This window comes from Dendrobates tinctorius, unplaced genomic scaffold (genome assembly GCF_039654945.1).
Source record: "Dendrobates tinctorius isolate UK_male_01 unplaced genomic scaffold, ASM3965494v1 ptg000022l, whole genome shotgun sequence".
Classification (NCBI taxonomy): domain Eukaryota; kingdom Metazoa; phylum Chordata; class Amphibia; order Anura; family Dendrobatidae; genus Dendrobates; species Dendrobates tinctorius.
In genome coordinates, this window is record NW_027361690.1 from 60,720,680 (window position 1) to 60,746,887 (window position 26,208).

Below are 26,208 nucleotides of genomic sequence, written 5' to 3' on the forward strand. Positions count from 1 at the left end.
TAACACTTCTGCTTCCAGGGCCTGTTGTTCCTTCCAGGATCTGGGGGACGAGATCCTGAAGCTGTGCCTGGGGGTGGATGTGAACTCTAGTCTCAGCCCTGATTTCATTATACTGAGCACCCAGGCATTGGCAGAGATTTCCTCCCAAGCAGGTTGGAATTGAGACAGCCTTCCTCCTACCTGGGACAGCCCATCACTTGGAGGATTTTCAGCTCCTCGTCGAGGAACCTCTGAACATGAAACTCTTGCTCCTGGATGTCTTATCGTTCCAGTTGCTCTGTTCCTTGGAGTATCTATTCCTACTATACCTTCTCCTACAAAAGGAACTTTTAAATTGGGTATGGGACACACTGGGAAAAAATTTTTTCTTGTCTGCTGCCTTGTCAAGTATATCATCCAGGGTTTGACCAAAAAGATATTGCCCTTCACACGGGACAGAGCATAGCCTAGTTTTGGACTGAGCATCTCCTGGCCAGCTTTTGAGCATAGGGTTCTATGGGCAGCATTAGAGAGGTTTGCCAATCTTGCCTCTAACCTAACAGAGTCAGCTGAGGCATTGGCAAAAAAAAAAGAAGCTGCTCCCTGCAGCAGTGGAAGATCCACCAGGATTTTCTCACTTGGGGTGTTGTCTCTTAGATGGTCACCAAGCTGCTGTAGCCACACATTCATTGATCTTGCCGTGCAGGTTGCTGCTACTGCCGGCTTTAGTGAGCCTGCCAATGACTCCCAGGCTTGATTTAGGAAGACCTCTGCCTTCTTACCAAACGGATCCCTGAGACCCCCTAGGTCTTCAAAGGGCAACGTAGATCTTTTAACCGACTTTAGCAACTGTGACCTTGATCGTTGGGGTCTTGTCCCATATGCCCGCCTCTTGCTCATCAAAAGGTTATCTCCTTTTTGAAAAAGATGGTAGTGGCCCCTTCCTTTCCGGCCTTTTCCACTCCCAATTAATGAGCATTTTGATTTTTCATTAACCAGAAAGGAACGCCTCTTCTTCTGATCCAAGCCACCAAACATAATGTCATGAACTGTCTTGGTAGTCTTTGGATCTAATATGCCCATAGTGGACGTTATTGCCCTAACCAGCCTATCAGTATCCTCAGCTGGGAAGCAGGGCCTACCACCCTTTGTCCTCATCAGAGGAGGAAGAGGAGGATGACTGCGTCCGGTCTGAATCCTCCCCCCTGACGTCTACTGATCCTTCAGACTCTGACAACAGTAGTTCTGGTTCCTCTCCTTCTTTTTGCCCCATCAGGTGTTTAAATGACTCCTGGACCTCCGATCTGATTATGGATTTTAGGTCCATAGCAATGCCGGGGGTTTCTTGTGAGACCATCTGCTATATACATCCAGGGCAGAGTCTCTTATTATAAATGCCGGGTTGATCACCTTTGCACAGGGCAGACTCCGTATAGTTCAGCTTCGAACTACGTTTCAGGGGCCTTCTCTAGTAAGGAAGACAAAGATAAAGCAGGGACCTGTTTTAATACAGTGCACTTTCATGTAGATCACTTAACATTCAGCTGATTAATCTATGATACCGGAGACGGAGGCTGAGTTGGTTCCGAAGAATGTCTCCCCCCTCGTGGTGGAGTCATGACCTGCCTTGCTCTTCGGGCTGGTCCTGCTGCTTGCACAACTGCCATTGCATCCTTGCCGATGCTGCTGACGGCGCTGCAAAGGCTCCTGCGTCGACTACAGCAAAGAAGATGATGGTAGTGGTGGTGGCTGCTGCTGCTGCGGTGGCATCAGGTGACACTGCTACTGTAGCTCATCCATGATTTGGATGCTGCAGGAAATGCCACCATCTACCTGGGCACTTCCCTTTAAGTATCGGGTGGCCCCGCCCACCTCACCTCCTAACGTTTCAAATCCGGCCCACTGTATGCAGGGATTCCCTCAGCCCAGATGGCCACTGAAGTCCCTAGTGTGCTACGTCATCGGGATGCGTCGGACATCCTCCTGAATCCCGCGTGTGCGCAGACCCGGGCGGCCTCGCTTTTTAGTGCACTCGGCTCCAGGACATGCCAGTGTCCCTGGCCATGCACAGACCTGGAAGCATGTCCCGGCGCACATCACTGGGGCACTCCTGCAAACCCTAGTGCGCGCAGACCCGGGACCAGTGTCGGCTAGGAGACATTTGCTCAAGAGGTCTCAGCCTGCACGCCGCTGAATAAACCTCCCGGTCGGTGTTACCTCACCCGCGGATAGCATCCTATGTTCCTGGACACCCTCCTTGGTAAATGAATGGCTTCCTTCTGCAGGTTCCCTCGAGGACAGGAAGCCGAACATATTTAGGGGAGAGCTACTGCCTTCTTATTCAGTAGGTTTCCTGTCCTGGTGGGTGGATACCCTCTCTCAGGTGGTGCTGTCATGGAAGAAGGGAAAAAAAAATAATTACTAACATCACACACGCGCACTACCACTCAACTGAACTCTGATACAGGTCAAGATAGCAAAGCTCTGTTTTGCACTTGGCTATCTTTAGTGTCATAGGCTTGAAGTGAACTGTATGGCACATTCGCTCCATTCACCTCCAAGAATACCAAATGAGAACCAGGAAAAAAATGATGGACCCAAGTTCCCGATTGTGTGATTGGTAGGAGTCCTACACTGATTATACAGATATCACCCATAAGTAATATTTTACTTAGGCTGGAAAATGCCTTGTAAGTTTTAACACTTCGTACTATCTAAATAGGAACCGTATTGTGCAGAGAAAATGTTAAAGGAACCTTAACCCCTCAACCCCTTTGTTCTTGTGATTGATGGGAATCCTGTAGTTGTAAACCCATGATCAGCAAATGATGTAGGAAGAAGGTTTAAGCTTTTTTAAAGGAAAACTGGCAGCTGATTTATGCTACCAGAATCATACGCATAATGAATTAGAGACTGGCTTTGTTATTGCAGTTGTGCATGTTTTACACTAAAACGCTGAGGGGATTAAGGGCGCATTCAGATGGCCGTATAAAATGGGTCGAAATTAGAACACAGTTCATGCACTGGCCAGAGGTTCTCCTGAACTGAGACAGCTTCATAGAAATACAGGAAGCTGCCACGCTTGGGTAGGGAGAGCCGCCGGTCAGTCTCTGCCCTGCGTTCCAATCTCTGTCCGATTTACACAGCCATCTGACTACATCCTAAAGTTAAATATATTGCTAAAAAATGACTGGGATTGATGAGACTTGGAGGACTATTCCAAGATGTCGATCTCCTGCTCTCCTTGATTGACAGTTCCCTCTCTATAGACACACATATAGGAAAAGACCGGTCATTCTAGGTGAGCATGAGATCATCATCTTGGAATAGTCCTCCAAGACTTATCAATCCCAGATGGTTTTAAGAAATATCTTTAACTTTAGGGTCAGATGGCTGTGGAAATCGGACAGGGATGGGAATGCAGTTCTTGCACTGGCCGGAGGTTCTACTGACTCGGGTCAGCTGCATAGAAAAACACAAAGCTGTCATGCTTGGGTAGGGAGAGCCGCCAACCAGTCTGTGCACTGCGTTCCAATCTCTATCTGATTTACACAGCCATCTGACTGCACCCTAAAGTAGATATATTTGTAAAAACTCGTTGGGATTGATGAGACTTGGAGGACTATTCCAAGATGAAGATCTCTGGCTCTTCTTCAGGGAAGGGTCTCTCTATAGACACACATATAGGAAAAGACAAGTTAGTCTAGGAGAACAAGGTGAGGAAAAGTCACCAGGAAGTTGTCCCTTAGACTAGTCATTCTAGTGACATCATCACCAACCAGATTTTAAAAGTATGTTTTCTCACAAATAGCCCAGGCCTTCAGAATAAGACATGTCTGTCTGCACTAATGGAGCTGATCTCTGATATATGTTGCCTCTGGTTGCAGCAGCATGAATCAGCTGCCAGGTTCCCTTTAAAAATCCTTTCTTTTTACGATTCTACCACACAGACTTTGGCAATCCCGTCATTCAATTACTTGCTTGATTTTCTATCTGACTTTTTTGTATGGGTAAGTAATGAATGACCTTTAAAAGACCTCATCTGAAACTCACAGCAATACTAAAATGCCACCTTCTCATCTGTTTCAATTTGTCACATAATTACAGCCATGCATAAAATGAACGCAGGACCACTTCAGATAAAATAATTTATTTTCTAAAAAAAAAAAAAAAGCGTTGAAGTGGGGAACATTTCAAGCACTGCCCTGAGTACAATCACAGGATTTAACATTGCTGAATCTTTTTTTAATGTGATGCATCTGGGAAAGGAACACTTAAAATATGTCTTCCTCTGGCAGAAGATTCATATCGTTATACAGCATCAATTATTGATGTTTATAGGAAGCGAAATCCAGGTTTATACGTGTTTAATTAATAGCCCAAATTCAAGACAAAGAAATTGATGCAAGGCTGCTTGTGTTTCCAGAAGGTAATGCTGAAAGATCAAACTGTCTCTTACACAGGGATCAATTAAAGAGAGGAGCGGAATTTCTAATGGCTTCTCCACAGGAGAAACTATCATTGCTCAACTGGTGTCAGCCCAAAAGTAAATTCCCTTTGTAATTTATACCGCGCTTCCTGCTGTATATTACAGAAGGCAGTGAGGAAACAAAGTGACGGTACGTTGTGTTCTCGCCATGTTCACGGTGATAATTCTGCTTAAAATGTAGATAAATAAAGGTAACGTAATAATATTTTATAAAGCTAGAAAATTACAACTATCTTTTATGTTCCAGGAACTTTTTGATTGTTAAAAGGGTGTATTCACAAACTTTTCTTTATAATAGAGCATATCGGAGGCTCCTAAATCATGAAGAGATGCATGCCTCTCCATGAATCTGGAACACCTGGCGAGTGGTGTGAGGCTCCATGCACCACTGCAGAACTTTTACTCTAGTCTCAGACTGGAGTAAACATTTTGGTGTAAGTAATGACACAGTTCAGCATGAATCAGACGAGATTTCAGAAATCTCATACACACTCGTTTTTTTTCCTGAATTAATTTGAGATGAGAACTGCAGAGTTTTTTTTTTAAACAAGTTTTACTTTGTTTTTGTAGCATATTTTGCTATGTTTTAGATGAATAAAACTAACTTTATTAAACATGTAATGTAGACAGTTTACGCATCTAGTCCACACCCCCCCCCCCAAAAAAAAAAGGTAAAAAACGATAGTTTCACTCCTGGTTTTGGCTTTTAAATAGTGATATAAAATGCTGACCAAATACTGAATGTGTGCACGTGGCTTTAGAAGACATTTGCGGAAGTACAGGCATTTTACTGAAGCCTCTTCTGCTGGCATGGTGATGTTTAAAAGACATTGGGTGTAGATTCTCTTAGGCTACGCGCCTATGATCAGGAATAGTAGCGTTTTGGTAGCAGTGCATTTTCACTGCGTCCACAATGCTATGTTCTAACTTACCACACTAGTGTTTAGGTACATGCGGATTTACAGCATGTAACGACATTCTACCACTGAAAATACGCAGAAATTGACATGCTGCGGCGCGCAAACTCTCATTGTGGGCGAGTTTACGCAGCCTTAAATAGAAGCACCGTGGGCATGGGATTTCTATGAAATTTGTGCTTGTAATGTAGAACGCAGCAAAAATACACTGTCCAAAACGCTGCTATCTCAAGTAATAACACTTCCAGAGATCTTGGATCTCTGTTCATTAAAGCTATCTGCACACGCTGCGGATTCTGCTGCGGATCCGCTGCGGATTTGGCTTCAGCGGATCCACAGCAGTTTTGCAGACTGTGTACAGTACCATGTAAGTCTATATGATTTACATTCTGCTGTGCACATGCTGTGGTTTTTCAACAATGGAAAAGCGGCGGCTTTGAATCCGCAGAAAGAATTGACAAGTCAATTCTTTCTGCGGATTCCGCTGCGGTTTGCCACCTATTCCATTGTCCAGGTGGCAAACCGCAGGCCAATCCGCAGGTAAAACCGCAGGTCATTTTACCTGCGGTTTTACCTAAGGATCCGCAGATACAAATCCGCGTGTGAATCCGCAGCGTGTGCACATAGCCTTAGGAAAATAGTCAATTGTTGTTTTTAAATAGTCAAAATGTATTTAATAATAGCAATATAAAAAGAGTTAAAAAAAATAAGCAATGCAAGTATCTCTGCAAGCAGCCCGGAGAATACGGAGTGAGAAAGTACATCATACTTAGTATTCAAAAAGCATATACAAAGTGGGTCATTTATATGGATACACCTAAATAAAATGGGAATGGTTGGTGATATCAACTTCCTGTTTGTGGCACATTAGTATATGAATCATAGAATCGTAGAGTTGGAAGGGACCTCCTGGGCCATCTGGTCCAACCCCCTGCTCAAAGCAGGATTCGCTAAATCATCCCAGTCAGATGTCTGTCCAACCTCTGTTTGAAGACTTCCATTGAAGGAGAACTCACCACTTCTCGTGGCAGCTTGTTCCACTCATTGATCACTCTGTCAAAAAGTTTTTTCTAATATCTAATCTGTGTCTCCTCCCATTCAGTTTCATCCCATTGCTTCTAGTCTTTCCTTTTGCAAATGAGAATAAAGTTGATCCTTCTACAATGTGACAGCCCTTGAGATATTTGTAGACAGCTATTAAGTCTCCTCTCAGTCTTCTCTTTTGCAAACTAAACATTCCCAAATCCTGCAACCTTTCCTCATAAGACAGGGTTTGCAGACCGGTCACCATTCTGGTCGCTCTTTTCTGAACTTGCTCCAGTTTGTTGATGTCTTTTTTAAAATGGGGTGCCCAAAACTGGACACAATATTCCAGATGAGGTCTGACCAAAGAGGAGTAGAGGAAAATAATGACTTCACGTGATCTAGACTGTATGCTTCTGTTAATACATCCTAGAATTGCATTTGCCTTTTTTGCTGCTGCATCACACTGTTGACTCATATTCAGTCTGTGATCTATTAGTATACCCAAGTCTTTTTCACATGTGCTGTTGCTTAGCTCTATTCCTCCCATTCTGTCTATGCTTTTTTCATTTTTATTGCCCAGATGTACTACTTTGCATTTTTCCCTGTTAAAAACCATTCTGTTAGTTGCTGCCCACTGTTCCAGTTTATTTATATCTTTTTGAATCCTCTCTCTCTCTTCTCTAGTATTAGCTATCCCTCCTAGCTTTGTGTCATCAGCAAATTTAATCAGTTTACCCTCAATTCCTTCATATAAATCATTGATAAAGATGTTGAACAATACAGGGCCCAGGACAGAGCCCTGTGGTACCCCACTTGAGACATTCTTCCAACTGGATGTGCAGCCATTTACGACCACTCTTTGGGTCCGATCACTAAGCCAGTTATGAATCCACCTAACAGTTGCCTTGTCCATTCCATACTTAGTCATTTTTTCAATAAGGATTGTATGAGATACTTTGTCAAATGCTTTGCTGAAGTCAAGATATACTATATCTACAGCATTTCCTTGATCCACCCAATCAGTGATTCCATCATAGAAGGAAATTAAGTTAGTCTGACATGACTTATTCGTTACAAACCCATGCCGACTCTGTTTAATCACTTCATTCTTATCCAGGTATTGACATACATGTTGTTTAATAATTTGTTCAAAGATCTTTCCTGGTATAGAAGTCAGACTCACCGGACTATAGTTGCCTGGGTCCACCTTCTTCCCCTTTTTGAAGATAGGAACAACATTTGCTCTTCTCCAGTCTTCTGGGACTTCTCCTGTTCTCCAAGAATTTTCAAAGATTATGGAGAGGGGTTCAAAAATTTCTTCTGCTATCTCCTTCAGTACTCTGGGATGTAATTCATCTGGACCTGGAGACTTGAATTATTTAGGTTAGCTAAGTGTTTCCTCACTATCTTTCTGTTTATAGATATCCTGGATTATTCTATTCCCTTAAAAGGACAGTGAAGAACAATTGATGTTACATTTCCTTTCTGAGAGAAAACAGGTGCAAAATAGAAATTTAAAAGTTCGGCCTTCTCAACATCCTGCCTTACCATTTCATCATTTTCATCCTGTAAAAATCCTATAGCATCTTTGACTTTTCTTTTACTTTTGACATATCCCCAAAATCCTTTATTATTGCTTTTGACATCTCTTGCAAGCCTCAATTGATTGTCAGCCTTAGATAATCTGATTTGTGCCCTGCAGGTTCTGCACACAGCATTATATTCTTCTTTAGATATGCCTCCCACTTTCCATTTTATAAACATTTTTTTCTTCCTTTTTAGCATGTGCTTAAGTTCTGTGTTCATCCATCCTGGTTTCCTTAAATGGGAAGGAGGGAAACTTTTCAAGATGGGTGGTGGCCATGGCGGCCATTTTGAAGAAGGCCATTTTGGATCCAACTTTATTTTTTTCAATGGGAAGAGGGTCATGTGACACATCAAACTTATTGAGAATTTCACGAGAAAAACAATGGTGTGCTTGGTTTTAATGTAACTTTGTTCTTTCATGAGTTATTTACAAGTTTCTCTTTGTTTATTGCGTTTTGACATGTCGCAGAGGTTAACACGTGAGGAGCGGATAGAAATTGTGTTGATGTGTGGTGAACGCAGTACCCAGGTCATTGCAGCAGATTTCAATGCAAGACACCTTACCAAGAAAACTGTCACCATTCCATTTTTACTTAGGTATATCCATATAAATGGCCCACCAAAAAAGTTTGCCTCATCACTGAACATAATGTTCTGTGTAAACTGAGGGCCCTGTTCCAATTTTTGTTTTGCCCATTCAGCAAATTCCGTGTACCAATCTGGGTCACCAACCATTCCCATTTTATTTAGGTGTATCCATATAAATGGCCCACCATGTAGTAAGACAGTAATTAGCATTTAATATCCCTATGATAATTTCATATAGAAAAGTGAAAGTAGTGCTGAGAAATTGTCAGATACTAGTATATATAGGATTGTAGATCAGGATGGGATCCTGAGTATTGTAGTGGAAGGTAAGTACCTTTAAATGCAGGGAACCCAATATAAGGATAACTCTTTCATGTAGTTGGTATATGGCTATGACATCAAGAACAGAAATGGAAAATAATATGGTGTACAATTGATATTCAGTAGAACTTACTGGAAAGGTAAAGGACTCTTGAATGCTTGGCCTGGCACCCTGACGCCGCCGTTTCGCCTTAGCTTCTCCTAGAGGGGGCGTCGGATAAATGGTGTTAGGGATGCTTCTATTTGGGGCAGATTGGCTCATGCAACTGGTGACAAGGTATGTCGATGCATGTGGTCATCGTGTTACCTACTGCATGGAAATTGACTTCCTGTTCCCGCACTGGAACGCAAGCGTGGAACGCATAGCATTGGTAATGCGCAAGACAGGAAGACGTGGAGATTACCGAATCATGCATGCGCACTGCCTGGATGCCAGTACTGATGGCTGGAGCCACATCGCTCACGTCAGCAGACTCCAGAAGGATCGGAGTCCAGGATGAAAAACAAGAAGTGATGAAAGTCTCAGGTCATATCGCTGGAGTGGAACGAGGTACAAAAGGGGCATGGTGCAAGGTGCACGCAGTGTGTGGGAGTGAGGGAATGTAAAGTGAGGGGGATACCAGTGTCAAGGCTAGATCATTAGAAGAATGGATGTCACCAGTCAATCAGTTCCAAATAATGCTATATTTATGAAGCATCCCTCACACCATTTATCCAACACTCCCTCTGGAAGAAGTTATTATATCTTGAGTTGGAGGTGTTAATCATCTATTTTTGACAGAGTGCATTAATATTTCTGATCATGGTCACAGAGCCTTAGGTCTCCATTCCGACAAAGAGGTTTTGATGATTTTTGGTGCTACAGAATTTCTGCACCTATTAAGTAACTTAAGTTACTTGCATTTTTTCAATTAGATTTCATTGCACTTTTTATGCTGCATTTTTTTTTGCTTCTGTTTGGTGTGTTAGTCTTTAACCCCTTTAAGACGAAGCCTGTTTTTACCTTAATAATGGACCAATTTTTACAATTCTGACCACTGTTACTTTATGAGGTAATAACTCTAGAACGCTTCAATGGATCCTGGTCATTACGGGACTGTTTTCTCATAATATAGTGTACTTTAAGATAGTTGTAACATTTCTTCGCTAAAACTTGTTTTTATTTGTGAAAAAAATGGAAATTTGGTGAAAATTTAGAAAATTTCACAATTTTCAAACGTTCAATTTTTATGCCCTTAAATCAGAGAGTCATATCGCACAAAATAGTTAATAAATAACATTTTCCAAATGTCTACTTTACATTAGCACAATTCTGGAAACATTATTTGTTTTTGCTAGGAAGTTATAAGGGTTTAAATTTGACCAGCAATTTCTCATTTTTAAACACAAAATTTGCAAAATCATTTTTTAAGCTGTCACCTCATACTTGAAGGGACTTTGAGGGGCCAATATGACAGAGAATACCCAAAAGTAACCCCATTCTGAAAACTGCACCTCTCAAGGTGTTCAAAACCACATCCAAGAAGTTTATTAACCCTTCAGGTGCTTCACATGATTTTTTGGAATATGGAAGGAAAAAATAAACATTTACTTTTCTTTCACAAAAATTTTCCTTCAGATCTAACTTTTTTTCACAAGGGTAACAGTAGAAAATGGACTACACATTTTGTTGAACAATTTCTCCTGAGCTTGCTGATTCCCCATATTTGGGAGAAATCTACTGTTTGGGCACACGGAAGGGCTTGGAAGGGAAGGAGCGCCATTTGACTTTTGAAATGAAAAATTTGATGGAATAATTGGCGGATTCCATGTCGCATTTGAAGAGCCCCTGATGTGCCTAAACAGTGAAAAAACCCCACAAATGACTCCATTTTGTAAACTACACCTCTTTGGGACCTTATCTAGATGTGTATTGAGCACCTTGAACCCCCAGGTGCTTCACAGAAGTTTACAACGTTATGTCGTAAAAATAAAAAAATAAAAAAAATCACATTTTTTCCACAAAAAACTTTCATAGCTACAAAGCTTGTATTTTCACAAGGGCAAAAAGAGAAAATGGGCCATACATTTTGTTGTGCAATTTCTCTTGAGTTCACCGATATTTCATATGTGGTTGAAAATAGGTATTAGACCTACTGGTAATTTTGTTTCCAGGAGTCCATCCTGACAGCACCATGGAGGACGTCCTCCTCCTCCTTACAGGGACAGGAAGCACACGAGAGGTTAAAAGGTCCCTCCCCGCCCACCTTTCTCAGTGTTTTAACAAGTAGGTACTTTGGTATTCTGGAAAATAGGTATTAGACCTACCAACAATTATGTTTCCAGGAATCCATCCAGACAGCACGGTTAGTTCCCTTCCTGTTTTTATGACGTCTTAATATGATATTGGTTGAAATAAATTTGTTAGGTTGCATTAATCATGGTGTGGTCTCCTCAGGTTGGGACCACTACCTGGAGAACCTCTCCCCGAAGGCAGTTTGCTGACTAGATAATACGCCTAATGCATAATGTTTGCAAAACGTATCTAGCCTGGCCCAGGTTGTGGCCTTACAAATTTGCTCGACTGATGTCCAGGAGGTGGAAACTGCTCTCGTCGAGTAGGCTCTTAATTCTTTGGGGGGAATAATCCCTTCTGACTGGTAGGCTAGAGAGATTGCTGAAGTGATCCATCTTGCGATGGTGGTTTTTTTGCCCCTATTTTCCCCCCAAATTAAACAAAGAAGTTAGGATCCTGACTCCAACTACTAGTGGCCTCTAGTTATTTGATGACTGCCTGCCTAACGTCCAATGCGTGAAGGGCCTGCTCTTTCTGATTTGATGGGTTCTCACAAAAGGAAGGCAAGATAATCTGATTTAGATTCTGAGAGGACACTACCTTTGGTAGGAATGGTGGACCTAATTTTAGGACTATGCGATTCTCCCATATCCGAAGACACAGATCCTGAGTGGACAGGGCCTGAATTTCTCCTACCCTCTTCGCGGTAGTAATGGCCACTAAGGCTGGTTTCACACTTGCGTTTTTTTCGCGGTATTTTAGCGCTAAATAGCGCATGCGTTTTTTTTTCCTATACTTTGCATGGGATGCGCTTATGTGCGCATACACATGCGTTTGTACACGTTTTTCCGCGCATGCGTTTTTTTGCGGTATGCGCTCGGGCGCACAAAATGCAACCTGTTGCATTTTTTGGCCGTCCGACTTGCCTCAAAAAAACGCATGCGCGCGCAATGCGTTTTTTTACAGCAAGACACCCATTATAAGTCTATGGTGAGCATATGTGCGCATTGGCATGCTTATGTATGCGTTTTTTTGCACATGCGTTTTTTTTTTACCATTAGTTTAGACAATGGAATTTAGGGGTTTGGGTTAGAGTTAGGGTTAGTTAAGGGGGTTTAGGGTTAGGGTTAGGATCAGGGTATGGTTTGGTTAAGGGTTAGGGTTAGGGTCAGGGTCAGGGTTAGGGTTAGGGTCAGGGTATGGTTTGGTTAAGGGTTAGGGTTAGGGTCAGGGTCAGGGTTAGGGTTAGGGTCAGGGTTAGGGTCAGGGTCAGGGTTAGGGTTAGGGTTAGGGTCAGGGTTAGGGTCAGGGTCAGGGTTAGGGTTAGGGTTAGGATCAGGGTATGGTTTGGTTAAGGGTTAGGGTCAGGGTTAGGGTTAGGGTTAGGGTCAGGGTTAGGGTTAGGGTCAGGGTTAGGGTTAGGGTCAGGGTTAGGGTTAGGGTCAGGGTAAGGGTTAGGGTTAGGATCAGGGTATGGTTTGGTTAAGGGTTAGGGTTAGGGTCAGGGTCAGGGTTAGGGTTAGGGTTAGTAAAGTCATGGTTTGGGTTAGTGTGAGGGGCCACCTAATGTTGGAAAAAACGCAAACGCGGTAAAAACGCACTAAAAACGCATACAAACGCATAAAAACGCTGCGTTTTTTTCATGCATGCTCATAAAAATGCTTGAAAAAAACGCAGCATCTGTATGCGTTTGTATGCGTTTTTTCAATGCGTTTTTTTGCGGGAAAAACGCGCTGCAAAAAAAAGCAAGTGTGAAACTAGCCTAAAAATGCCAATTTTGATGGTCCGTTAAGAGATGGACATCTTCTCGGCTGACTCCAATGGTACTGACATATAAAAACTATAGAATACTCATGAGGCCTTAAATACAGGGTGGTAAATGAGCACTTTCTTTGTGAGTTAACTATAACATTTGTTCTAGTGTTTTCCCTGTTTGGATAGCAGCTGCCTTGGACACTTGTAAAAAATTATTTACATTTAAATAAAAATGTATTTTTTTGGCACTATATGCTGTAGTTCTCCTTGTGTTTATTGAATCAGTTTTCTGAGCCTGGCAATTTTTATATTGGTCTATTTGTTTGGTTATGCCCAATATTTAACTGTATTGTTTGCATTGCTATTTGTAGGTTAAGTGATATTAGTTAGGAGTGTGCCTGTTGGAATTTAAAGGGGACATATCATTGCCAACATTCAGATTTATTGCAAAGCAAGCACATCTCTTACCTGTACAGTAGATTGTGTAATAATTTCCAATTGCTTTTCCTAGTTATTCCCCCTGCAATTGTCACCATTTATCCCTATAAATAAATCATGGGAGGACATGCCGCATGTGCAGGCTGTGCAGCTGCATCGGGGGCCTGGAGGTGGATGGAGGCCCCTGCAGGGTGGCTAATAATGAAGGCAATCTGGCCTGTTTATCTGGCCCTTAGGCTCCAGGGGCCCTCTGGCCAGATTGACCTCATGTGCGGCAGGCAGGAAGAGATCCTACAAGAGCCTACAAGAGAAAATGGCAGCAGAGCGGAGCTGCAGCGATTTGTCCTGCTTCCTGCCCATGCTTCTTGTCTCTCTCACACAGAAAGCAGCGCTGCTGGATGACGTCATCATTCAGTGGCCAGCTGTGCCAAAGAGAGGAAGCTGCTGGTGATGGGAGAGCATGCGGAGAGGTGAGAGGTGGGGAGAGGTGGGGAGAGGTGAGTGGTGCTGTGTGTGTTTTTTTTGTATGTACGTGTTGTAAGGTAGCGCTGTCATTCAAGGTTGGGGACACTCGCTTGGCAGCCAAATAATCTGATCCGGCACGGGTTTTCCATAAAGCAATAACAGTCCATGCGGTTTATTAGCCCTGTGGTCACACAGGCTGTGCAATGTCCAGCACACAGGCTCTCGAGCCTCCCAGTTATATCCCCTTATCATTGTTGATTCATCGTGCAGAAGTTCATTCCCTCTCCCTGGGAAACTGTCAGACACATGCCGCCATTCCTCACAGCATTCACGTGCTGTTAGGCAGGAAGCCCCATCTCCAAGCGGGACCTTCCACAACGGACCATCCGGGTCCCAGCATTTACTCATGTGACTTACCCTGGCCACCTTATGTGGTCCGTAGCCACGCCCACCGGGTCACAGGTATGCGTTTGCCGGTGCATGCGTCCTTTTGAAGCTGCACAGAGTGCACCAAAATGCAACATGGTGTGTTTGGCACAGGTCGGCACAGCGTCAAAAGGATGCATGTGCCGGCAAACGCATACCTGTGAATGGCCTGCATACCCAATCCTAAAGATAGGGTACGCAGGCTGCATGCAGCGTCATGCGCCCATAGGCGGAGCTGACTGGAGGAGGCACGGCCATGGGCGGAGCTTAGCGGCGGCCGTGCGCAGACCGACGCAGCTCCATGGAACGCAAGGGTCAAAGTAGCCTTACACAATGAATAAAGCATTTGTATTTTTTGAGTCCACAACATTTACAAAATGCTCAAAAAGATGCCACTATGTGTTTTGGGCTGCGTTTTAGCCTTCTTATTAGCTTCTATTGCATAATATTAATAGGTTTTCTACCAGAAATCGTGTATATTCTGGTATGCAAATTTTCTCTTCAGAGATGGAGAACTTGACCTCTAGTCCACGGGAGTGACCATACCACCCAGGTTCTAAAGTCACTCCTAAATCTCAGATGAGGGTGCATGAAACTGTCCACCAATCAACCTGCCGGCAGCTTACAAACGTATGTAATAAATACATTTTTCAATGGAAGGTGATCATTTTCTGCTCTCACTACTTGATGTTAATAGACAGCAACATAGTAGATCAAATTGCATTGTTTCATTATAACATGAATTCAGAGATGTAATATATAAAGGATAGCACAGATCATAAACAAGAATAAATCGACGCTTTCTCCTTACTTTCCATTGATGACGCCATCTGGATTCAGCATTGGAACTATCTTGAAAATGAACATTTCTCTGAGGATCTGTGCAATAGGGTCACTGCTGGTAAGAAATTCCAATGTTCCCTTCATCACCCAACTGGCATTGCTCTCACCTGGGTGTACGCGAGCAGTAAGCACCATGCACTGCCGACTACCTGCAACAAGCAGAATACACACGAGTCATACATACAATCACAGCCTGCAATATGACATTTTATAGCTCAATTGAGACACATAGGGTACGTGCACACGCTGCGGATTGGGGTGCGGATTTGGCCGCGTGGGTTTTGTAAAATCTGCAGGTAAATCTGCAGGTCAAAAGACCTGCGGATTTACCTGCGGATTGGCCTGCGGTTTTGCCCTGCGGTTTTTCATCTTCACACTGGAGGAGATGGCAAACCGCAGCGAAATCCGCAGAAAGAATTGACATGTCAATTTTTTCTGCGGTTTCAAAACCGCAGGAAAACTGCGCGGAAAAATCTGCACCGTCTGCACTGCGGTTTTTTATTCCCATAGGGAATAATGGTACTGTACACCGCAGCAAAAACTGCTGCGGACCCGCAGAGGCCAAATCCACTGCGGAACCACAGCAGAATCCGCAGCGTGTGCACACACCCTTAGACCAAAGCTTGTGAAATAAATGCCACACACACCATGATCATGCTTCATTTTGATGAAAATAAAAGCCTCAAGAAACAAAATGAGTAAAAGCGCCTGATAAATTATCGCTAGCTGTCGTGCATTTCATATCTCCATTTCAGCTAATATATGGCTGCAGTATTTTTTGCAAACACCAGGAAGAACTATAGAAAAGGATGCCGTTTTTCCAAAACTGCTACAAATAAAACCACCCTAATGTAAGGGCACGCATGGCTACTGCCACAACATACGCATGTTTTTCTGCAAGTCCTTTTCAAACAAATTATATAAATCACAGAAATTTCTACACCTGTATAAGAACACCTTCAGTTTTTACAGAGAGGATTTTTTTGTCCATAAAAACACTTTCATTGTGTTTTTAACCAACTTTTTTGGGCGACTGTCATGGTCCAGTCCGGAGTTTATCTTCTGCTGTCTTCACTCCGGACTGGTCATGCGGGGGTTAATCTCCTCAGCCTCGTTCTGGAGCTAGCTGGGCTATTTAAATCCCTCACAGCCTGCTGAACAGTGTTAGTGACAGCTCAAGCTTGCAGTTTAGAGCTGCTGACCCTTGTACCCTGGTGATCCTCCTGCCTTTGACTGATATTTACGTGTATGACCCGGACTGATTTCTGACACCGTCTCTTGGTATTCGTCTCTGCTGTTACGTTCCCTCTCTGGCATCTGACTCCCTGGCTTGTACCCTGACCACGTATTTCGTCTCACGTTTTGGACCCCGTGCTCATGTTCTGGCTTTCTGACTCTCGGCTTTGGTATTTTGACTACGTGTATTGCTGCTCCTTCTGGTACGTCTGCTCCGGTTAGTTTCTGACTCGGTTCGTCTGACTATTCTCTCTTGTTACCTGTGCTGTTGCTCAGGGTTGCTGCTCTTAGTGTATAACCTCTCTTCCCTCACCAGCTCCCACTGGTGGAGGTTTCACTACATTATCACTAACCCTACATTTAAACGGGATTTTGCTTTTTTTTTTTTTTTTCTTTGGCCATGGATCTGCTGCATAACTTGGCAGATCAAGTGTCCAGTTTGACGCAGATGGCGCAGGACTTTTCTGTGAATCATCAGTCCCTTGTCATGTCTCAGACCCTCTTACAGAAAGAACTGACTGAGACTATTAAGACCATGCAGGGAAACACCTCTCATATTGTTTGTCCACCAGGTGACTCTGTAGATGTTATTTTGCACTCTCCGGAACCCTCAGTTAAACTTCCTGACACATTTTCTGGCGAAAAAGATAAATTTTATATATTCAAGGAGAGTTGTAAATTATGGTTTTCTCTTAGACCCCGATCGTCTGGGGATGAGACTCAGCGGGTGGGGATTGTTATCTCCTTACTTAGGGAGGGTCCCCAATCCTGGTCTTTTTCGTTGCCCCCTACTGCCCCTGAACGGATGTCGGTAGATAGGTTCTTTGAGGCCCTAGGACTTATCTATGACGAACCGGACCGTGTTAGGGTGGCAGAGGACACTATTTTGGGTCTGGGGCAAGGGAAGCACTCATCCGAATGGTACAGCTCCGAATTTCGTCGATGGTCCACTGAGGTGTCCTGGGACGACTCTGCACTGAGATGTCTGTTCAGGAAGGGACTGTCGGATTGCTTGAAGGACGCTCTTGCTCTCCATCCACCTCCCAGTTCATTGGAGGAGGCTATGACTCAGGCTATCCGTATTGATCGGAGACTGCGGGAGAGAGGTGTTACTCAGCGAGGGGTTCCGTTTTTCCCTGCTAACCCTGATGTTTTGCTTCCATCTGAACCTATGGAGGTGGGAGCCACCAACCCCCAGGATAAAGAGAGGAGACGGCGACGTGATGGAAAATTGTGTTTTTACTGCGGAGATCCCGGACATTGGAAAAAAGACTGCCCCTCCTGTCCTCCGACTAACAAGCGGCTGAGTCTGGGTGATAATCGTGGAGGTCACCCAGACTCTCAGGTACCCTTTTCTTCCTTTTCAAGAGTACTGCTAAAGGTGGAACTTGGTGTTGAGAACGGCTTTTTCCATACTTCGGCTTTTGTAGACTGTGGGTCATCCCTGAACATGATTGACTCTAAGCTGGTGGCTCGCTGTAGATTAGGGACAGTTAGGTTGGGGAATCCCTTAAAAATTGTGGCTATTGATTCTACACCACTCACTAAGGATGGTCTCCATTTCAGTTCTAAAGAATTTACCCTCAGGGTGGGGGCGCTACACCAGGAGCGCATGTCATGCTTTGTTTTGGATAACCTCCCTGCTGGCCTGGTGTTAGGGTTTCCCTGGTTGCAACGGCATAACCCAGTTATTGACTGGGGGTCCCGGGATATTGTTAAATGGGGACCTGGGTGTTCTGAAAATTGTCTTGCTACTGTGTCTATGTCATCCGTCAACCTGGAGGGTATTCCGGAGTACCTAAAGGGTTTTAAGGATGTGTTCTCCAAAAAGGAGGCTGAGGTTCTACCACCACACCGCCCATTCGATTGTGCCGTGGATCTTGTTCCCGGTGCCAAATTGCCCAAAGCCCGACTGTACAATCTCTCCGGCCCTGAGCGGGCTGCTATGAAGGAATATATCTCTGAAAGCCTCCGTAAAGGGCATATACGGCCATCTATCTCGCCCGTGGCAGCGGGGTTCTTTTTTGTAAAAAAGAAGGATGGTGGTTTACGCCCATGCCTCGATTTTCGAGAACTGAATAAAATAACCATAAGAAACGCCTACCCTCTCCCACTGATACCTGATTTGTACAATCAATTGTTGGGGGCCAGGTGGTTCTCTAAGTTGGACCTCAGGGGAGCATACAATCTCATCCGTATGCGGGAGGGGGATGAATGGAAAACTGCGTTTCTCACCTCTGAGGGTCTGTTTGAAAATTTGGTTATGCCCTTCGGTTTGACTACCGCACCAGCGTTATTCCAGAATTTCATTAACCATGTTTTTTCTGATTTTATTGGACATTTTGTAGTTGTTTATCTTGACGATATACTTATATATTCTTCTGATAGACAAAGTCATATGGGTCATCTTCATGCGGTTCTCCAGAGGCTCAGGGAGAACTCACTCTTTGCCAAATTGGAGAAGTGTTCATTTTTTACTCAAGAAGTGTCCTTTCTAGGGGTCATCCTGTCCGCTGAGGGGTTTTGTATGGACCCTAGGAAGGTACAGGCCATTGTGGATTGGGTGCAACCCAGAGATCTCAAGGGTCTTCAGCGATTTCTGGGTTTCGCCAATTATTATAGAAAATTCATCAAGGGGTTCTCTCAAGTGGTCAAACCCCTCACTGATCTCACCCAAAAGGGAGCAAGATCTTAAAAACTGGTCAGCTCCAGCTGTGGCGGCGTTTTCTTTGTTAAAAGAACGTTTCATGACTGCTCCGGTACTGGTGCAACCTGACTTGTCTAAACCATTCATCGTAGAAGTGGATGCCTCTGAGGTGGGAGTGGGGGCTGTGTTGTCCCAGGGGCCCACCACATTAACTAACTTAAGACCCTGTGCCTTTCTTTTCTAATAAATTTTCCTCTGCTGAAAGGAATTATGATGTGGGTAACCGAGAGTTGTTGGCCATTAAATTGGCTTTTGAAGAATGGAGGCATTTTTTGGAGGGGCTGTCCATCGTATCACTGTCATTACAGATCACAAGAATCTGTCTTACATCGAATCCGCCAAACGTCTGACTCAGAGACAGGCAAGGTGGTCACTTTTTTTTTCCCGATTTCAGTTTTCCATCACTTTCAGACCAGGTTCCAAGAATGTGAAGGCGGATGCCTTGTCTCGCAACCTAGATCCGGTATCGCCTCCGGAGCCTCCTTCCTCCATTCTTCAGCGCGGGGTGGTGGTGGCTTTGGTGTCCCAGAGATTGGAGCAGGAGATTCGTGAGGCCCAATCTCTTGCTCCCCCGTCCATACCTGAAAATAAGCTCTTTGTGCCTGTCCAGTATCGGTTAAGAGTGCTTCGGGAGTTCCACGACTCAGCTCTGAGTGGGCATCCAGGAATCTCGGCCACTCTTAAAGCCATCACTAGGCTGTTCTGGTGGCCCTCGTTGACTTCTGACGTCACTGGTTTTGTGTCCTCCTGTGAAACTTGTGCCCGCGCTAAAGCCTCCCACAACCGGCCGGCCGGGGAATTGGTGCCACTGCCAATTCCGGATAGACTGTGGACTCACCTGTCCATGGATTTTATCACCGATCTCCCACCCTCTAATGGCAAAACCGTGATCTGGGTAGTTGTGGATAGGTTCAGCAAACAAGCACATTTTGTACCCTTAACGGGCCTTCCTAATGCTGAGACTCTATCTGGGCTGTTCATTGAGCATATGATTCGGTTGCATGGTGTGCCTGTCAGTGTGGTGTCTGATAAAGGGGTGCAATTCGTGTCAAAATTCTGGAGAGCTTTTTGTAAAAGGCTGGGCATCAGTCTGACCTTTTCATCGGCCTACCATCCCGAGACCAATGGTCAGACTGAACGGACCAATCAGTCTTTAGAGCAGATCCTGCGGTGTCTTGTCACATCCAGACAGGATGATTGGTGCTCTATGATACCTATGGCGGAATTTGCCTTCAATAATCGTGTCAGTCTACTGGTACTTCTCCTTTCTTCTGCAACTACGGGTTTCACCCTCATTTTGGTGAATTCTCCAGACTAGATTCGGAGTGTCCAGGGGCTGATTCAGCCTTTTTGCGGTTGGAGGAGGTTTGGAGGGAAGTTCAGAGAAACATTGGGGAGGCTCAGGGCAAATATAAGTTTTTTGCAGATAAACGACGCTCGGTGGGGCCGGCTTATCAGGTGGGGGATAAGGTATGGTTATCCACCAAAAACATAAGGCTGAGAATTCCCTCTGCTAAGTTGGGTCCCAAGTTTATTGGTCCGTATGAGATTTTAGTGGTGATTAATCCTGTGGTCTTTCGCCTGCGGTTGCCTCCATCATTACGGATTCCTAATGTGTTCCACAAAGCACTTCTGAAGCCCTCGGTGCCTTCCTCTGACTAGTCTCCCTCGCACCCGCCGCCTGTTATGGTAGATGGGCAGACCGAGTACGAGGTGGAACAGGTGGTGGATTCTCGTATGCTCCGTCATTCACTTCAGTACTTGGTCCATTGGAAAGGATACGGTCCTGAGGATCGGTCATGGGTGCCGGCGCATTCGGTCCATGCGGATCGGTTGGTCCGGGCCTTTCACGCTCGTCGTCCAGGGAAGCCTGGGGGTCCAGTGGCCCCCCATTGAGAGGGAGGTACTGTCATGGTCCAGTCCGGAGTTTATCTTCTGCTGTCTTCACTCCAGACTGGTCATGCGGGGGTTAATCTCCTCAGCCTCGTTCTGGAGCTAGCTGGGCTATTTAAATCCCTCACAGCCTGCTGACCAGTGTTAGTGATAGCTCAAGCTTGCAGTTTAGAGCCGCTGACCCTTGTACCCTGGTGATCCTCCTGCCTCTGACTGATATTCACGTGTATGACCCGGACTGATTTCTGACCCCGTCTCTTGGTATTCGTCTCTGCTGTTACGTTCCCTCTCTGGCATCTGACTCCCTGGCTTGTACCCTGACCACGTATTTCGTCTCACGTTTTGGACCCCGTGCTCATGTTCTGGCTTTCTGACTCTCGGCTTTGGTATTTTGACTACGTGTATTGCTGCTCCTTCTGGTACGTCTGCTCCGGTTAGTTTCTGACTCGGTTCGTCTGACTATTCTCTCTTGTTACCTGTGCTGTTGCTCAGGGTTGCTGCTCTTAGTGTATAACCTCTCTTCCCTCACCAGCTCCCTCTGGTGGAGGTTTCACTACAGCGACTTTTTTTTTTTCTCAAATCAGTGCATTTGTAACATTGCAGTTTTCCTTTAATTTTTCAAGTCATATTAATTAATTATTAGCCTGTTGCACTGTGGGCTTTTTTTCTTTTAAAGATCTCCATTGTTTTCTGTCCCTGTGTTAAAAGCTCATATAGTAAAGTGACTTGCATTTTGGTGGAATTTCTTAATGCATTTTTTTTACATCAATTATGTGATTCTATGAGTATGCTCACATGTTGTGCATTTGGTGCTGATTTTCTGCTCAGATTTACATGCAGATATTCTGCAATGTACAGTGAGGAAAATATATATTTGATACACTGCCGCTTTCGCAAGTTTTCCCATGAAAAAAAGAATGGAGAGGTCTGTAATTTATCGCAGGTGCACTTCAACTGTGAGAGAACAAATGCAAAAATAAAAACCAGAAAATCACACTGTATGATTTCTAAATAATTAAATTTAATTTTAATGCATGAAATAAGTACTTGATCACCTACCAACTAGCAAGAGTTCTGGCTCTCACAGAGCTGTTAATTTTTCTTTAAGAAGCCCTTCTACTCTGCACTCATTACCCCTGTTTGAACTTGTTACCTGTATAAAAGATACACTCAATCAATCACACTCCAACCTCTCCACCATGGCCAAGACCAAAGAGCTGCCTTAGGATATCAGGGACAAAACTGTAGACCTGCACAAGTCTGGGATGGACGACAGGACAATAGGCAAGCAGCTTGGTGAGAAGGCAACAATCTTCCTCGGTCTGGGACTCCATACAAGGTCTCACCTCGTAGGGTAAGGATGATTCTGAGAAAGGTCAGGAATCAGCCCTGAACTACATGGTAGGACCTGATCAATGGCCTGAAGAGAGCTGGGGCCACAGTCTCAAACATTAGCATTAGTAACACATTACACCATCATGGATTAAAATCTTGCAGAGGATGCAAGTTTGCTGCTGATCATCTGGATGATCCAGAGGTGGCATGGGAGAAAGTCATGTGGTCATAAGAGACCAAAATATAACTTTTTACTATCAACTCCACTCACCATGTTTGGAGGAAGAAGGATGAGTACAACCTCAAGAACACTGTCCCAACAGTGAAACATGGTGGGGGAAATATCATACAGTGGGGGTGCTTTTCTGCATAAAGGACAGAATTTCTGCACTGTATTGAAGGGAGGATGGATGAGGTCATGTATCTCGAGATTTTGGCCAACAACCTCCTTCCATCAGTAAGAGCATTGAAGATGGGTTGTGGCTGGGTCTTTCAACATTACAATGATATAAAACACAGAGCCAGGCCAAATAAGGAGTGGCTAATCCAGTTTTCAGACCTGAACCCAATAGAAAATCAATGAGTTTCAACTCCCTCCAAAGTTGCCCAGCGACAGCCCTAAAACTGGAAGATCTGGAGATCTGTATGGAAAAGTAGGACAAAATCCCTGCTGCAGTGTGTGCAAACTTTTTTTTTTCTATTGAATCAAGTACTTATTTCATGCAATGAAATCAAAATTAATTATGTAAAAATCATACAATGTGGTTATCTGGAGTTTTTATTCTTAGATTCTGTCGCTCACATTTGAAGTGCACCTGCGACAAAAATGACAGACCTCTGCATTCCTTATAGGTGGGAAAACTTACAAAATAGACAGAAAATCAAATACTTATTTTCCCCACTGTAAGGCTACGTTCACACGCTGCGAATTTTGCTGCGGATCCACAGCGCTTTTGGATGTGCGGAATTGCACCAAATCCGCAGTGTAGTGCACAATCAATGTTAATCAATGGGAAATCCAGAATTGGTGTGCACATGCTGTGGAAAAATCCATGTGGATTTGCATCATTTTATTTTCCGCAGCAAATCAATTCTTTTTGCAGATCTACAGTGTTTCTGCACCCATTGACTTCCACTGAGTCATTCAAATCCACAGCAAAACAGCAGGTGTAAAAAGATTTACGGATTTGCTGCGGATGTACGTGCGAAAAACGCTGCAGAAAGGCAGGAGGAAGTGTGTGGATGGAGACTATGTGAGTGGGCGAAGACTATGTGTGCAGAGAAGATGTGCCTTTGTCTGCGGGTGTCTGTGTATCTGTGTGTTTGTCTGCGGGTGTGTGCGCGGCTGTGTGGGTCTGTGTGTAGGCAGGCATTGTCTGATGTGACTAATAGTCCCATCTGGCTATGTCTGCTGTCACATAGAACAGTGACAGCATTAGCCGATGATGGGATAGCAGTCCCATCATCTGGCTACTGTGTTGAATAGTAAAAAAAAAACACATTCATACTCACCAAACAGCTAGTCCCTGGCACCCTCGATCTCCTGCAAAAAAAATAAACCAACACAAATACTCCCTGTTCCGATATAATCCATGTAATAACGAGTGTCCCACGGCAATCTCCCGTGTAGAACAATCACATCGAGAGATGTGACCGCTCTACTTGGCTCCGGTGATACAGTGACAGGAGGTATCCACCCGCAGTGCATCACTTCGCCACCGTGAGTTCACCGGACTTCATGCTGTCACTTGCGGCACCCCTGCATGAGAAGATTCTCACACAGCGGTAGTGCCGTAAAGTGAGAGCACGAACTCAGATGAACTCTGATGCACTGCACGAGGATCACCTCCTGTCAGTGTGTCACCAGAGCTTGTAGGGCAGTCGCATCTCCCGATATGACTGCTCTACAAGGGAGATCGTCATGAGACGCTCGTTATTAAATGGATTACATCAGAACAGGGAGTATTTGTGTTGGTTTATTTTATTTTTTTGCAGGAGATAGAGGGCTTTGCATGGATTAGGAATAATAATTAAAATGGCAAACTGTGTTATGTTTTATTTAATTAAAAAACATATACTGGCTGTGTCTTTATTTTATTTTTATCAACTATAGGATTAGTAATGGATTGGATAGGCATCTTATTAACACCTCTCCATTACTAAGCCATGGGGTTGAGGTCACCAAACAATACAAAGGTGACATCAACCCCCCAACTATTACCCCACTTGGCACCACTACAGGGCAAGTGGGATGGGCAAGGCTAAGTGCCGAAATTGGTGCATCTTAGATATACACCTTTTCTGGGGCATCTGGGATCTGATGTTTTTAGCCAGGGTGCACCCAATAACCATGGTCCCTTCCTAGGTTATTAATATCAGCCTGTAGCTTTCTAAATAGCCTTTGCTGGTTATTAATTATAGGGGACCCCACATCATTTTTTGGGTGGCTCTATTTTAATAGCCAGTAAAGGCTAAGTATACTGCTGTGAGCTGATATTAATAGCCTGGGAAGATCCATGGGTATTACCCCCTTCCTAGGCTATAAAAATTTGCCCCCAGTTGCCAGTTTACCTCTGCTGTTTATGAAAATTAAGCGAGAGCCCACACAATTTTTTTTCCCCCCTTACTGACATCGGGCATAATAGTACCCCAATATCAGTATCCCTCCTTTGATGTTGGCTCCAGCGGTAAGCCCACATATTTTCCGTGACATGTCAGCTGTTTTGAGCAGCTGACATGTGCAGGCCATAGCCGCGGGTGGAATCGTGATCCACCCGTGGCTATTGACCCGTTAAATGTCACTGTCAAATGCTGATCGCTGAGAGCCTGATCGCTAAAAGGCATAGCAGGAAAAAAAAATCAAAACGCCAGAATTACGTTTTTTGGTTGCCGCGATATTGCATTAAAATGCAATAACTGGTGATCAAAAGAAAGTATCTGCACCAAAATGGTATCACTCAACACGAGATCACGAAAAATGGAGGCGCTACGGGTCTCGGAAAATGTCGCTTTTTTTTTTTTAAGCAAAGTTTGTTTGTTTTTTTTCACCACTTAGATAAAAAAGAACTTAGACATGTTTGGTGTGTATGAACTCATGATTACCTGGAGAATCAAAATTGCAGGTCAGTTTTAGCATTTATTGAACTTTTTTTTGCAATTTCATTGCATTTGGAAATTTTTCTGTTTTCTAGTACACGACATGGTAAAACAAATGGTGTCATTCAAAAGTACAACTTGTCCCACAAAATATAAATCCTCTCATGGCCATATTGACGGAAAAATGAAAAAGTTATGGTTCTAGGAAGAAGGGGAGTGAAAAACAAAAATGCAAAACCGAAAAAAGCTCCAGTCATGAAGGGGTTAATTTAAACAGATATTGCGTTTCACTCAGATTTCGTGTGTGTGTGTGTGTGTCTCTCTGTTTAACTCTTTAAGCACCATTTGATTATGTTCATTACTAAGCATCTGGCTTGGTATTATCAATCTATAATATTCATTTTGTTTTGTGTGTGCAAACATTATATTTGAACATGGCATGTAATATTATTGTCTTCAATGGAGTATGTAAAAGAAGAAGGAAATGACATCAGTTTTTTTTTTTTGTTAAATAATATATCTTTATTTAGCTTACACAAATGCATACAAATCCGCATAAAAAAGCAACAAAAACGCATCAAATCCACCTGGATTTTCAGCTGCGTTTTCTGCCAAGAGAGGAAGAATATGTGCAGAAAATTCCACGCGCAAATCCGCAACGTGTGCACATATAAATATCAAGGAGGAGAAATAAGCTACGAGTGCCTATTATAAAAAATGTATCAAAAGTTTATTCAATATCAAAGAATTAAGAGGACAAGACAATCATAAAGAAATACTGTATATTGAAGGTACAAGATGGTGACACAATGGGTATTAGGCTAGGTTCACA

At 43.8% G+C, this 26,208-nt stretch overlaps 1 protein-coding gene across 1 annotated transcript in view; it reads right to left on the bottom strand.

The window, feature by feature from the left end:
- Nucleotides 1-26,208, bottom strand: part of AGBL1 (AGBL carboxypeptidase 1) — a 1,225,565-nt gene that overhangs the window by 813,245 nt on the left and 386,112 nt on the right. The window contains exon 18 of the mRNA XM_073569145.1: nt 15,078-15,258. Coding sequence (XP_073425246.1) covers nt 15,078-15,258 — 181 coding nt within the window. The remainder of the gene's footprint in view (nt 1-15,077; nt 15,259-26,208) is intronic.